The sequence below is a fragment of the Nerophis lumbriciformis genome, linkage group LG11 (genome assembly GCF_033978685.3).
Source record: "Nerophis lumbriciformis linkage group LG11, RoL_Nlum_v2.1, whole genome shotgun sequence".
NCBI lineage: Eukaryota > Metazoa > Chordata > Actinopteri > Syngnathiformes > Syngnathidae > Nerophis > Nerophis lumbriciformis.
The window spans coordinates 27,737,477-27,749,975 of record NC_084558.2 but is presented as its reverse complement, the minus strand read 5'-3'; the positions used below and the strand labels follow the sequence as shown (position 1 = coordinate 27,749,975).

The 12,499-nt window shown below is 41.7% G+C and overlaps 1 protein-coding gene across 2 annotated transcripts; it reads left to right on the top strand.

Moving 5' to 3' along the window:
• Positions 1 to 180: 180 nt before the first annotated feature.
• Positions 181 to 12,469, top strand: pogza (pogo transposable element derived with ZNF domain a). Of its 2 annotated transcripts, none has more exons than XM_072914111.1 (25): positions 181 to 529; positions 1,228 to 1,306; positions 1,392 to 1,498; positions 1,598 to 1,652; positions 1,749 to 1,874; positions 1,958 to 2,095; positions 3,641 to 3,717; positions 3,797 to 3,931; positions 4,010 to 4,278; positions 4,370 to 4,506; positions 4,580 to 4,680; positions 4,795 to 4,941; positions 6,229 to 6,363; positions 6,435 to 6,512; positions 7,913 to 8,004; positions 8,233 to 8,385; positions 8,493 to 8,552; positions 8,628 to 8,743; positions 10,472 to 10,520; positions 10,617 to 10,809; positions 10,894 to 11,205; positions 11,282 to 11,584; positions 11,644 to 11,841; positions 11,912 to 12,042; positions 12,133 to 12,469. In XM_072914111.1, exons 2-25 carry the CDS (start codon positions 1,231 to 1,233, stop codon positions 12,347 to 12,349), a joined length of 3,405 nt encoding a protein of 1,134 aa, XP_072770212.1. In that variant the 5' UTR covers positions 181 to 529; positions 1,228 to 1,230; the 3' UTR covers positions 12,350 to 12,469. The 2 variants fall into 2 exon arrangements, with proteins under 2 accessions (XP_072770212.1, XP_072770213.1); XM_072914112.1 differs by having other exon boundaries at positions 183 to 529; positions 10,897 to 11,205.
• The last annotated feature ends 30 nt before the right edge of the window (positions 12,470 to 12,499 follow it).

Here is a 12,499-nt window from a genome sequence, read left to right as displayed (position 1 = left end):
TGTATTTTTGATGTGAACTCACTGTCATAATAAGGGAAATAACGTTAAAAACCAATGGCAGCTTTTAGTCGGAGTCACTGTATAATGTAGTTTTATAGGATGGATGTTTACATGCTAATCACAGTTAGCTCATTGTATAAACTAGGATTCAATATTGGCACTGATACGGGTCGAGACGCTGACATTGTGTATAGTGTACCGCAGTACTCTTTTATACATTTTCTTCACCCCGCAGACACGTGTTAATGCCACTCAAAATATGTGTTTTAATCCGTTAAAACAGATGTAAATGGTGTTTAGCTGTTAGCCTAGCACCATGGGCATTTATAGCTCCGCCCAGCACAAGAAGGAGCGGAAGAACAGAGCCAGCAGCCATAATAGCCTCAGCCAGCGTGTCTGCTGCTAACTGCTAGCCGCTAGCTACTTGTCAAAGCTCAGTTTTTTGCCTTGTTTGTGGAAAATACGCCACTTTGCAGTAAGAATCTCACTCAAATAAGACTTTATTCCGAACTTTAAAGCTGAAGAAAAGGTAAGCAAAATTGTGTTTCACTTTTTTAAACGATCATTTTCCAAGAGTTGTAGCAGTGGTCCATTTAGATGCTGTGCTAGCTGGTTAGCCTGTTAGCATAGGCAGCCGGTTGAGAAGGGGAGGGGGGGCAGACACATTATTGGCACAGCTTGTTTACAGTGGCTCCCTTTTGAAAAAATGTAATAGAACGCAAATTAACATTCATTAATCACATTTATTTGGCACACATTGTTTGTTGACCGCACTGTAGTTAACTTTGTAACATTTTAGCCACCTAGCTTAGCTTAGTAACTTTAATGTATTATCTTTCATTAGCTTGAGCTAAAGCACTCTTTTACGTTACGGGGTGAAGTATTTACAGTATTAGTTTTAGCAAGCCAATAACAACATACATTAGTATTCATGGACACTAATATATTTAATAATAAAGCGTAAAATAATAATACATTGTGGAACAATTTACTAAGGAATTGTTTAAGGCATAGATAAAAACATATTTTTTTAAATGTATGCTAGTTTTATTGCTGGAACTTTACATTTTATCAATATATTCGATTATATATTTTCAGACTGAAATACTGTCAAGTCATTGACAGATTATATTAATTTAGTAAAATTAATTTAGTATATTGAGCTCTGGTGCTGATCAATATTGATTTTCTGATGACACATATCTATATTACATCTTTGATGGGCAGACGATGGAGTCCATGGTCTGTGATTTCGACTCACTGATGGAATATGATGAGGAAGAAAAGACAGAGTTGCTTGACAAAGGTGAACATTTTGGGTCAGCTGGTCACGCTGCAGGTGTTCTAAAAATGTCAGCAGCATACTTATCAGCCAGTTTGTGTTCCTGCAGAGGAGAATGTAGATGTGGAAGAGGCCCCCCCGCCAATAAGAGTCATCCCCATCCCAGTGCTGTCGGTCAACAGCTGCAGCCCCCCCACACTCAACAACACAGTAAAGGTGACTTTGCTTTTGTAACTTCACACACTCTGCCTTCAGCACATTTGTCCATTATCTTGTCACCTTCCTCTTCTGTGTTTTTTATTTCATGTGTTTCAGTCATCAGACGCTCTTCTCAGCTTCTTCGTCAATGGTTGCCATGTCCCCCATGCGGGTTAGTGAACATCAGCCATTGGTTGCTGGTTAACTTCCTGTCAAACGTGACATCTTGTATAGGCTGCGTGTAAATAAGTGTACCGCTCTCCTACAGGGGGCACTACAAAGTTGAAGCTGCACTTTCATCCTGGCGGGACATGCAGCGGCTTCGTCACAGTTCACGTGATGCCTTCTGCCGCTATCGCGCCACCTCCGTCTGATCCCACCCTCATCATCACAGGTACGCCTGTCGTTGTCCATATTCATGAGCATCGGCACAACAACGTCTGTATGACCAAGCTGTCGTGTGTGTTTGTGGTCCAGGTGTGGTCTCGGGTGAAGCTGCTCAAAAAGTTCTTAATGAACACAAGTTCAACAACATTACCCAGAAGCCTCAGCTCAATTCCTCTCCTGCCAACATCACTAGCAGACCTGCAGCTTCCAAAAAAGTTATACCCAGAGGTTTGTCTCAACATTTTCCTTTTTTTCAACTGGTGGAAAACTTTATTTTTATTACTCTGTAATTACAGTAATCTTGCATTCAACGCTGTTAATTGGTTACAGGCCTGACCGCGATAAAATAATTCCTGCAATGTAGGAATCATTTATTATAAATCTAATATTTTCATAGCTCGAGCATTATATAACTGTTTATTACCTTCTTAAAACATTTTTCAACATCATGAGTGCCCTCTAGCCATAAAATACCACCCTTTTGTCACATTTAAATGTTTTTATTTCAATACAGTAATGCTGTTTGAAGCTGAGCCAATCAGTGGCCACAGTTCTGAACAGCATTCTCTGATTGATTTGGTCTCATCTCGTGGCCAATATTACTGTAGTGTTGATATTTTTGGTTCATTTATCCATTTTTATTCTTGAAAATGCTTAATTTAGGGCAAAATATTATAGAATTTACTAAAAATAAACAAAACAAAAATATGCAATGTAGTGAAGCGCAATGTGGCGAGGGACGACTGTACTCCCTAAATGTCTCATTCTTGTTCCTTTTGACTACGTTTACACTGCAGGCCAAAGTGGCCCAAATCAGATTTTTTTTAATCCGTTTTTTTTCCAACTGACTGTTTACTCTGCAAATAAAATGAAAACAAAGGAAGTTGACCGAGAGGAAGTCACTGCTACTACTACAAACTAAAATATAAGTCGTCACACCTTAAAAATGTGTGTTTTTTCACGCGAAAATAAATTAAAGTAATATAATGTATGCATGGATGTATATAGTGTTACATATTTGGTGGGGTTCTAATCTTTTTATGGTTGTTTAGTACAGGAGACACGGACATCAGCGTGGATCTATGTGAGCTTTATTTTTCAACTCACATGTAAGCAAATGCGCCACAGCGTCAATTCCGGTCCTTCAACAATCGCTATTTCTCAGAATCAAAGTATATATGAATGGATTACATGTAGCCTATTATTTGCGCACTATTGACAAGGGATGCACCACAAATTTGGTCGTCTTAAATAGACTTTGCCCACTGAAACTGGATGTTGTGATGAAATATCCACTTCCACTGGTGACTGCGTCTTTCCCGGCGCACATGAGTGACATAGCTCGCCCAAAGCTGACGAAAAAAACCACAAAACGGTTGCATTGCGTTTAGACTGAAGTTACATTTGAAAGATCAGATTCTAATCGGATTGAGGACTACCTTTTGATGTGGCGTAAATCTAATGTGAAAAGATCAGGTTTGAAGGAAAAAAATCAGATCTGTGTCACTTAAGGGCAACAAAATCAGATTTGGTGTGCAGTGTAAACATGGCATTTATTTAAATTACTGTGGCAGGCTCTCTAATCAGTAGTTGAGCCTGGATTGATTTCACCCTCTGGTGGTCAATACTATTAAGCTTCCATTGCTTCAAGATGTCTGTTAGGAACATAAAATTATATTTTTCACCATTTATTGTCTATGACCAATTTATCATGTAGCTGTTCTTGTTTTTGACATATATTGTGTGTGGGTGGGTTTGTGTGTGTATTTTCAGGTACCGTCCGTCCTCTCAAATGTCCGGTGTGCACCTCTCAGTACAAACTGAGTGTAGAGCTGCGAGGGTTCACATGTGTAAGTCTAAGCTGAGATCACTGAGTGGTACAAGAGAAACAGACATCACATGAACCTACTGTCTCCCCCGCCTTCCCAGCTGTGCAGCCCAATCATCACAGAGAGTCTGCAGAAGCTGAAGAAAAAACAGCAACAGCAAAGGAGGAAGAAACACAAGAGGCACAAGGAGAAGGCCAACAAAGTTTCCAGGACTCACAAAGTCACCTCGTCCTCTGTCAGTGTGTTTGCCATGAACATCTCAAGGTACAAACTTGTTTTAAGATATCGGCCACATGATGTCTTTGTTCCTCAGGTTGACGTTACCTCGCCGCTCCACAAGACGTCCTTCCTCTCTGATGATGTGCTCCCAGAGCAGTTGTCAAGCCCCTCCCCTCCCAGCACCCCCAGGCTCATCCAGGAAGAACCAGAAGCCCATCCTGGCAAGCTTTTCATCATGGTGGATGACTTCTACTACGGATGTGACGTGGGAAGGCGCCACTTGGCAGACCACTTGCATGGAGCCAGACACGTGGGACCTTATCGCTGCATCCACTGTCATGAGACACTACTCAACAACATCAAGTCAGATACACACACACTTGAAATCCCCAGCGATGTCTTTACTCTTCAACATTCTGTAACTGGATCCTCTTTGCTCCGCATCATTTTTCAGGTTGATGTCGCACATGAAACTGCACGCCACCAAGATGGACGATGTGTCCTCTTGTCCTCACTGTTTCCGTCACTTCAGCTCTCTGTTGATGCTGCAGCGCCACATGGATGCAGTCCACACTCAGTACGAGTCCACTGGTTAGTCTCTCTCTCTCTCACAGACGCACAAACTAGTATGCAACAAGCAAACAATCCTGTGTTTGTGTTGCAGCAAAGTGTAAGATCTGTGAGCTGGATTTTGTCAGTGAACCATCCTTGCTGATGCATTTGAAGACCACTCATAAAGTAGGAGAGATGCCCTACATCTGCCAGGTGTGACACACACACACACACACACACACACACACAGACACACACAAACAAGTCACATGTCTGAAAGAGCACTCTCTTCAATGTGCATGTGTTGTTGACCCCTGTGTATTTTAGGTGTGTGACTTCAGGTCGTCGTTTTACTCAGACGTGTGGAATCACTTTGAGGAAGTTCACGCTGACACCAAAAACCTGATGTGTCCTTACTGTCTGAGAGTCCTAAAGAGCAGTTCCTGCTACCAGCAGCACTTTGCCAGACATCAGGTATACACACGCCTCAGCTGCATCACATCTCACACTGTTTGTACACAAAAGTGATTTAAGCAAACTTTCTTTCATTAAGTGCTGTGATGAAAACATTTATGAAGTGATTTATGTTTATGATATGCTTCCATACTCTACATCATGAATACAATTTTAATGCCACCCTGAGGGTTAAACGGTATAGACGATATACAATATAAATTATACATATTTGTCCCACAATAGAGTTTATTGCTATCATTATATTGTGATAAATAATGTTGACACATTCTAGCTGTCTGCAAATTTGACAGCAACAAGCAAAAGAACAATTCCTCAATGCAATGTAGCGTCCTTGCTACCGGCTAATGTCCCTCCACAGTGCAAAGCCACTTTTAAGTCAGCAATCCTTGCCTCCATGGTGGCAAATTACCGTAAGTATGTTTCTTTACAAGTGTCATCACCGTAGAAAGAGGAATGGTTAAACATGCTACACTACACACCGTATGCTGACTGCTGAGCTAGAGCTTTTGAACTTAAACAAAGGTGGGCGGATCGATACAAATATCAACTGTAATGATACCAAGTATGGTATTAGTTTGTGCTCTATACTACAGTGGTTATATAAATATTCTTTATGATGAAACAAATATTTTGTCGTTTTGTTATCGTTTACAAACTCAGGAAATAAGTCCCTCGACAAAGGAGGACTTTATTGAGCAAAAACCAAAGGATTGAAATCAGAGCCAATATTAGGAAATATTTGTGATACTTAATTGATTTTCTTAAACCACCATCCTTTGTTTTTGTCTGATCATAATTGTGATAAATGTATTCATTTAATAATCTACAAAATGTAAAGGATCAGTATCAGCATTGATTTGACCAATACTTTCCCTGTAACTACTTTAATCAATATCCAAATTGGAAGTATCGCCCAAAACTAATGTAAAGTATCCAAACAACAAAATAATAAGTGCTCATTACATTTTAAACAGTAGTGTAGATAGAACCATGTTACAACAAAAAGTAACAGTAAATTAGCAAGTAGATTAATAATGGTTTTGAGAAAGTAACAACCAGAAATTATGCAATATGTTACCGCATTCATCAGGAGTTAAATTAATAGCCTTTGTAACCAATTTTGAAAGTATTCTATTATCATTACATACCAAAAATCATATATCATGATGTATAGTGTTATTTCAGGAGGCTGCAATATATATTGCAATTTATATTTTAGGCCATATCACCCAGCCCTAGCCACCACATATTTCAACCTTCTGTTTATGGTGTGTGTCTTCGCAGGAAAAAATTGTATTTGGCTGTGATAAGTGTCGTCTTCACTTCCTGTACGTCAAAGAGCGCCTGCAGCACAAACGGGAGCACCACTGCACACACATCACACCTACACAACTCAAAGGACTCAAACCTGGAACCAAGGTACTCCTGGTACTTTTTTAATCATGTGAAGACCGGCACAACATTTTTTAAGTGTGTTTGTGTGGGTGTAGGTGACTGTCAGGATGTACTCGGCACTTGCAGGAGCACTGGGTGAGGATGTTCACTCCAAAACACTTGTCCCTTGTAAGGTTAGTGTGAAGACTATCTCGTTTTCCAACTCTTAAAGGGGAACATTATCACCAGACCTATGTAAGCGTCAATATATACCTTGATGTTGCAGAAAAAAGACCATATATTTTTTAACCGATTTCTGAACTCTAAATGGGTGAATTTTGGCGAATTAAACGCCTTTCTAATATTCGCTCTCGGAGCGATGACGTCACAACGTAGCGTCACATCGGGTAGCAATCCGCCATTTTCTCAAACACCGAGTCAAATCAGCTCTGTTATTTTCCGTTTTTTCGACTGTTTTCCGTACCTTGGAGACATCATGCCTCGTCGGTGTGTTGTCGGAGGGTGTAACAACACGAACAGGGATGGATTCAAGTTGCACCAGTGGCCCAAAGATGCGAAAGTGGCAAGAAATTGGACGTTTGTTCCGCACACTTTACTGACGAAAGCTATGCTACGACAGAGATGGCAAGAATGTGTGGATATCCTGCGACACTCAAAGCAGATGCATTTCCAACGATAAAGTCAAAGAAATCTGCTGCCAGACCCCCATTGAATCTGCCGGAGTGTGTGAGCAATTCAGGGACAAAGGACCTCTGTAGCACGGCAAGCAATGGCGGCAATTTGTTCCCGCAGACGAGCGAGCTAAACCCCCTGGATGTCTTGGCTCACATCGACCCTAGCTTTCCTGGCCTGCTGACATCAACTCCAAAACTGGACAGATCAGCTTTCAGGAAAAGAGCGCGGATGAGGATAAGTCTACAGAATATATTAATTGATGAAAATTGGACTGTCTGCACTCTCAAAGTGCATGTTGTTGCCAAATGTATTTCATATGCTGTAAACCTAGTTCATAGTTGTTAGTTTCCTTTAATGCCAAACAAACACTTACCAATCGTTGGTTAGAAGGCGATCGCCAAATTCGTCCTCGCTTTCTCCCGTGTCGCTGGCTGTCGTGTCGTTTTCGTCGGTTTCTTTTGCATACGGTTCAAACCGATATGGCTCAATAGCTTCAGTTTCTTCTTCAATTTCGTTTTCGCTACCTGCCTCCACACTACAACCATCCGTTTCAATACATTCGTAATCTGTTGAATCGCTTAAGCCGCTGAAATCCGAGTCTGAATCCGAGCTAATGTCGCTATACCTTGCTGTTCTTTCCGCCATGTTTGTTTGTGTTGGCTTCACTATGTGACGTCACAGGAATATGGACGGGTGGTTAAAATCAGGCACTTTGAAGCTTTTTTTAGGGATATTGCGTGATGGGTAAAATTTTGAAAAAAACTTCGAAAAATATAATGAGCCACTGGGAACTGATTTTTAATGGTTTTAACAATTCTGAAATTGTGATAATGTTCCCCTTTAAATAACGGGCTGTTTCTCTTGCTCAGTAAAGTGTCTTTGCTCCCCTGTGCTGCAGGTGGTAGAAGTTGGGGAGGCCCTGCCCTCTCAGGAAAGTTCCAAGAAGAAACCGAGGGAGAGTTTGAGCCACTTGTTGTGCAACCTCAGCAGGTACACACACAAACATTCAAGTAAACCAAATATACCAAATTTAGTTAATTTTCAATGAATGAATCAATCAGGTTTAACTGCAGTCCTTATTCCCTAAATCTTCTTTATCTGAACAAGACATTTTGGACAATTGTGTGTGTGTAGTGGCCCCAATACTTTTGTTTATTTATCATTGTAAGATTGTTGTTGCGTTCCAACATTTAATTTTGTTTTTCCTTATTGTCTCAGCGATGAAGATGACGACTGCTGTCCTTCCCGTCGTTGTGTGGAGTGTCTGAAGTCCATCGAGAAGTTCACCGCTCACTTCCCGTCTATGGTCTGCTGCTCGTTGTGCACGTTTACCACGTGCTGTTCCAATGCCTATGCCAACCACATGATTAGGTAAGCATGTCATCTTTTTCACTCAATCACACACACACTCACACACAAACACCGTACAATTGTTTTAGGCCTTAAGTCATCTGCATGTTTTTTTGTTGTCCTGACAGAGAACACACCGTCTCCAAGAAGAGGCCTCACTACTACAGCATCTTTCAGATTCACACACGGTCAGCCAGCCAATCCGCATTCTTCTTTTAGTCAAAGAAGACACTATGCTCATTCCACCTGTGTATGTGTGTCAGGCTGCAGGAGAAGTTGAAGTGCTTGTCGTGTTCGTACGTCACCCACATAGGAGACAAGATGGCCGCTCACCTGATTGAGCAACCAGAACACCTGTGTGTCATGTCAACACACTCGAGTAAGACAGACTACTACACACATTTGTTTATGGAGGTTTATTTTAAGATTAATATCTGCTATGAAAGAAATTATTTTTCATTCTGTATATAATGTGAGAACATTCTTTTCAGTTATTCAGTTATGTTTGTTATGCCAAAACTAATTCAACCAACGGGTGGTGCTAACTGAATTGTTGCTTATTGTGTGCTAAAGAGCGTTCACACACGTTATCCTGCTCCAAAATTATTCTATATAACATTATACTGTAAGTGTTTAGGCTAAACTATTGCTGTATTCCTCAGAACCAGCAAAAATGTTAATCTCTTTTGGGACATTATGATTGATAAACACTTTCCTAAAAAATACCTCAAATTATGCTTGCAGTTTAAGGAGCTGTTTGCAACATTTACACAGATGCCTAGAGGGCGCTAACTTTCCAATGTATTTTATACAGTATATCTTGCTCTCACATGGCTTCTAGTACATAATGACGTCACTACATCATTATGTACTAGGATTGAAATCAGAACCAACCCGTAACACTTGTGTGCGCAATTAGCTTTGGGTGTCAGCTAATAATTTGGATAGTTAGTCTAAGCAATTATTGAATGTGCGGTATCATAACAACAACATGACTGCACATTTTTCGTTGCTTCTCTTGGACTGCTTTTGTATGTGTGCACGTGTTGACGAGACAGGGCGTGTGACCGCCGTAAACACCAATCATTTTATTCGAGCCGGTGAAATTTTTTGATAAATAAACATAGTCATTGTAAATAATATAGACAATTGTATAACACATGTGTTTTGTTAAACCACTAATGGTAACATAACCTAGTAAACGGTGTTCTTGTATTTTTTTTAAAAATGTAACTGTGAGCAATTTGCAAATAGCCCCATTAAAGGAGCTGTTCTTAACCTTTTTGACCTCAGGGCCCAACTTTTCCACTACAGAGCAGCCTGCTCAAATTTTAACACTGAATTAGTAATCGCACTCTTGATCCTAATAGTGTTCAATAATTATATCTAACATACTTACAGTTTAACAACTGTTAAACAGTTTTATGTGTTTTTATTTATTTATCACATAAACCTTAGGCTTAGGTAAGGCTCATTACAAATATAAGCACTAACCAAATACATTGCATAAGAAGGGACTTCTAAATAACTGACAAAAAATAAATGTATAACAATTATGTAGTGCTGAAATAAATTACATTTATAATGAATATGTTTCTTAAATAAAATGTCAATAAAATTCAAGTGCAAATGAAAATACAGCTTCACCATTTAAGTCAAACTGTTTGCACTTAAGAAACTTCTCTGACTTTAGTTTCTATTTGTTTGATATGTCATTACTGCCACAAATGCTGTAAAAGTGTATTACAATTGAGTACTGCTGGGGCCCATACATACCACAGCTGATAAACTTTTTTTTTTTTGCGGCTCTAAGAAACAGTGCTTTATAGCAAACGAGAGAATACTTGTAAGTTAAAGTGCTCAAAAGTTGAGGTACCACTGTGCTGTAAATTCCACATTTCTCAAAAGACTAAAACCATTCCAACATGAAAATATTCAGCTCATATAAAACATTCAGGCTATTGTTTTCCAATTTGTTAAATTTTTCATGCATCATTTCAGTTCAGCTTCTGCTCTTCAAATTTCACACACTATTTCTACACAAATTTTCTTCTGTTGCTGTTGTTGTGACTTGGAGATGAAGTCATGAGATGTTGTGATGTTTCAGAAACCATTCTAAATGCTGATGACAATTCACCAATGCAGAATTCTGACAGGTAACTTCTGTCACTTATCTGTTTGCTGTTTCAGCATCATCAGCACTTTAACTAATTGTTTTCTGTTCCTTTTTGGATTTTTTTTTTTTTTTTAAGTGTGGCATTATCAAGAGATGTAGGAAAAGCCTTCGTCCCCGTCCACCTTCTGTCGTCCCATCAGCCCAACCACCAGTTGTCAATCAAGGCTCTCACCGCCCCCTACGCCTTGTCCTCTCCTGCCGCCATGACGATCAAGTTCATGGGGCCCCGCCCACCGCCTGAAGAGGTGACGGAGAAAAAACAGGAGGCGGTAAGTTAAGGTCTTCACAACAAACGCAGCCACCCTTTTTAAGCTGCCGACAAGAGAGATAATGATTGACACATGGTCTCTTAGCAGAAGCCTTCGGCCGTGACACCGCCTTTGCTGCAAGAGCAACTCCTGTCTTACGATGAGTGGGAGTGGCGTGTGGCCATGTGGGTGCTGACTCGGCGCGAGCAGCAGCTGCAGGTCAGCAAGGAGGTGCTGCTGCACACCGGCCAAATCGCGGCACGGGGCAACGCTCGTGCGGCAGAGAGTTACCGGCGCGTCGTGGACTTCCTGTTGCATGACCCTCACCCGACCAACAAACATGGCCACCTGCCCAGGAAGCTGTTGTTGGAGGTCATGGAGAAGAGCCGCACCTTCATCCTGTCTCTTTGCTCACAAGTTAGTGCAGACATTGAGAGACACCACAGCACAGCATAGCAGCTTGTCATGTGACTTGTCATCCTGTGACCATCAGATCCAGAGCGCAGCTCTTCTTCCTCACTGCGTGGGTTTCATGGACGAACTTACCATCTACGTGAACGTGGACAAGTTCTCCAAACAGAACCCAGCAGCCTTCAGTCTGCTGGGCTTGCCTGGCGAGATTCGGCTCTTTGACGTGGTTCTGTCCGCCATGTCCGACGGAACCTCCCTCACGCCCATGCTCTTCTATCGAGGAGAGCCGATGGACATCCCGGCAGAATTCCCAGACAACGTGCTGCTGGAGGCGCGGCCCGGCGGCTTCACTGACACCTTGCGCCTCCACACATGGATCCAAAAGGTGCGCCGTCTTTTGGTGGTAAACTCGCTGTGATGTCATTACGCTGCCTCTTTCTGCAGGTGTGGCATCACCGCCCGCCGTCCAAAAAGTCCAAGTCCCTGCTGATGCTGGATGTCTATCGAGGTCACATGACAGATGAGTTTAAGAGCGACCTTAGCGCCGCCTCCACAGACCCCGTCTTCATTCCCGCGGGGTGCTGCTCCCGCCTGCAGCCTCTGGATGTGTGCGTGAAGCCCGTTCTGCACAACTTCTTGCAGGTACACACAAAATAGCTTGAAACTTTTGGAACTTCCAAGGGTTGAATGTAGTCTGCTTCTGCTCCTACAGTCCCGCTGGAATAGTTTGGTCTTTCAAGGGGGTTTGGAGGGTCTGAGTCTGAACCAGCTGGCTCTGACTTTGACTTGCTGGCTCAGCGAGATGTCGTCCACTCTGAGCTCAGACGCAAACATCTTGAGAAGGTTTGTAGAGCAGGAGAGCGCTCCACTCTATCTGACTCTTTGCTTCAGCCTCTCTGGTCCTTATCGTGTGTTTCCCTGGTAACCCCTCAGGTCTTTCGCCTCGGTGTGTCACCTGCAGAAGGAGCATAAGGACGCCGACGTGATGATTCAAATCCTGACTAGCAAGCTCGTCCAGCCTCTTATTCCTTCTCCTCAATCAGTGCAGCTGGTGCTGGTTCTACAAGACCAAAACCAAAGCCTGCACCAGAACCACAAGTCACAACTGGACCATGGTGATGCCAACTCTAACCAACAAATGAAGACCTAAACTGTCACTATGGCGACACCTGGTGGTCTCTTGTTATTGTTCGATTATGGACTTCATGTTAATTCTGAGAATTAATGTTTGCTTTTATGTTGCAGCAAATAAAGAGAATGTTTAATGTCATCACTTTGATCAATGTTACTACTTGGAATT

Coding starts and splice junctions, on each gene's coding strand:
- pogza (XM_072914111.1), top strand. CDS start 1,231: ATGGAGTCCATGGTCTGTGATTTCGACTCACTGATGGAATATGATGAG. Junction 4,507..4,579: donor CACTCAGTACGAGTCCACTG/GTTAGTCTCTCT, acceptor TTTGTGTTGCAG/CAAAGTGTAAGATCTGTGAG. Junction 6,364..6,434: donor GACTCAAACCTGGAACCAAG/GTACTCCTGGTA, acceptor GTGTGGGTGTAG/GTGACTGTCAGGATGTACTC.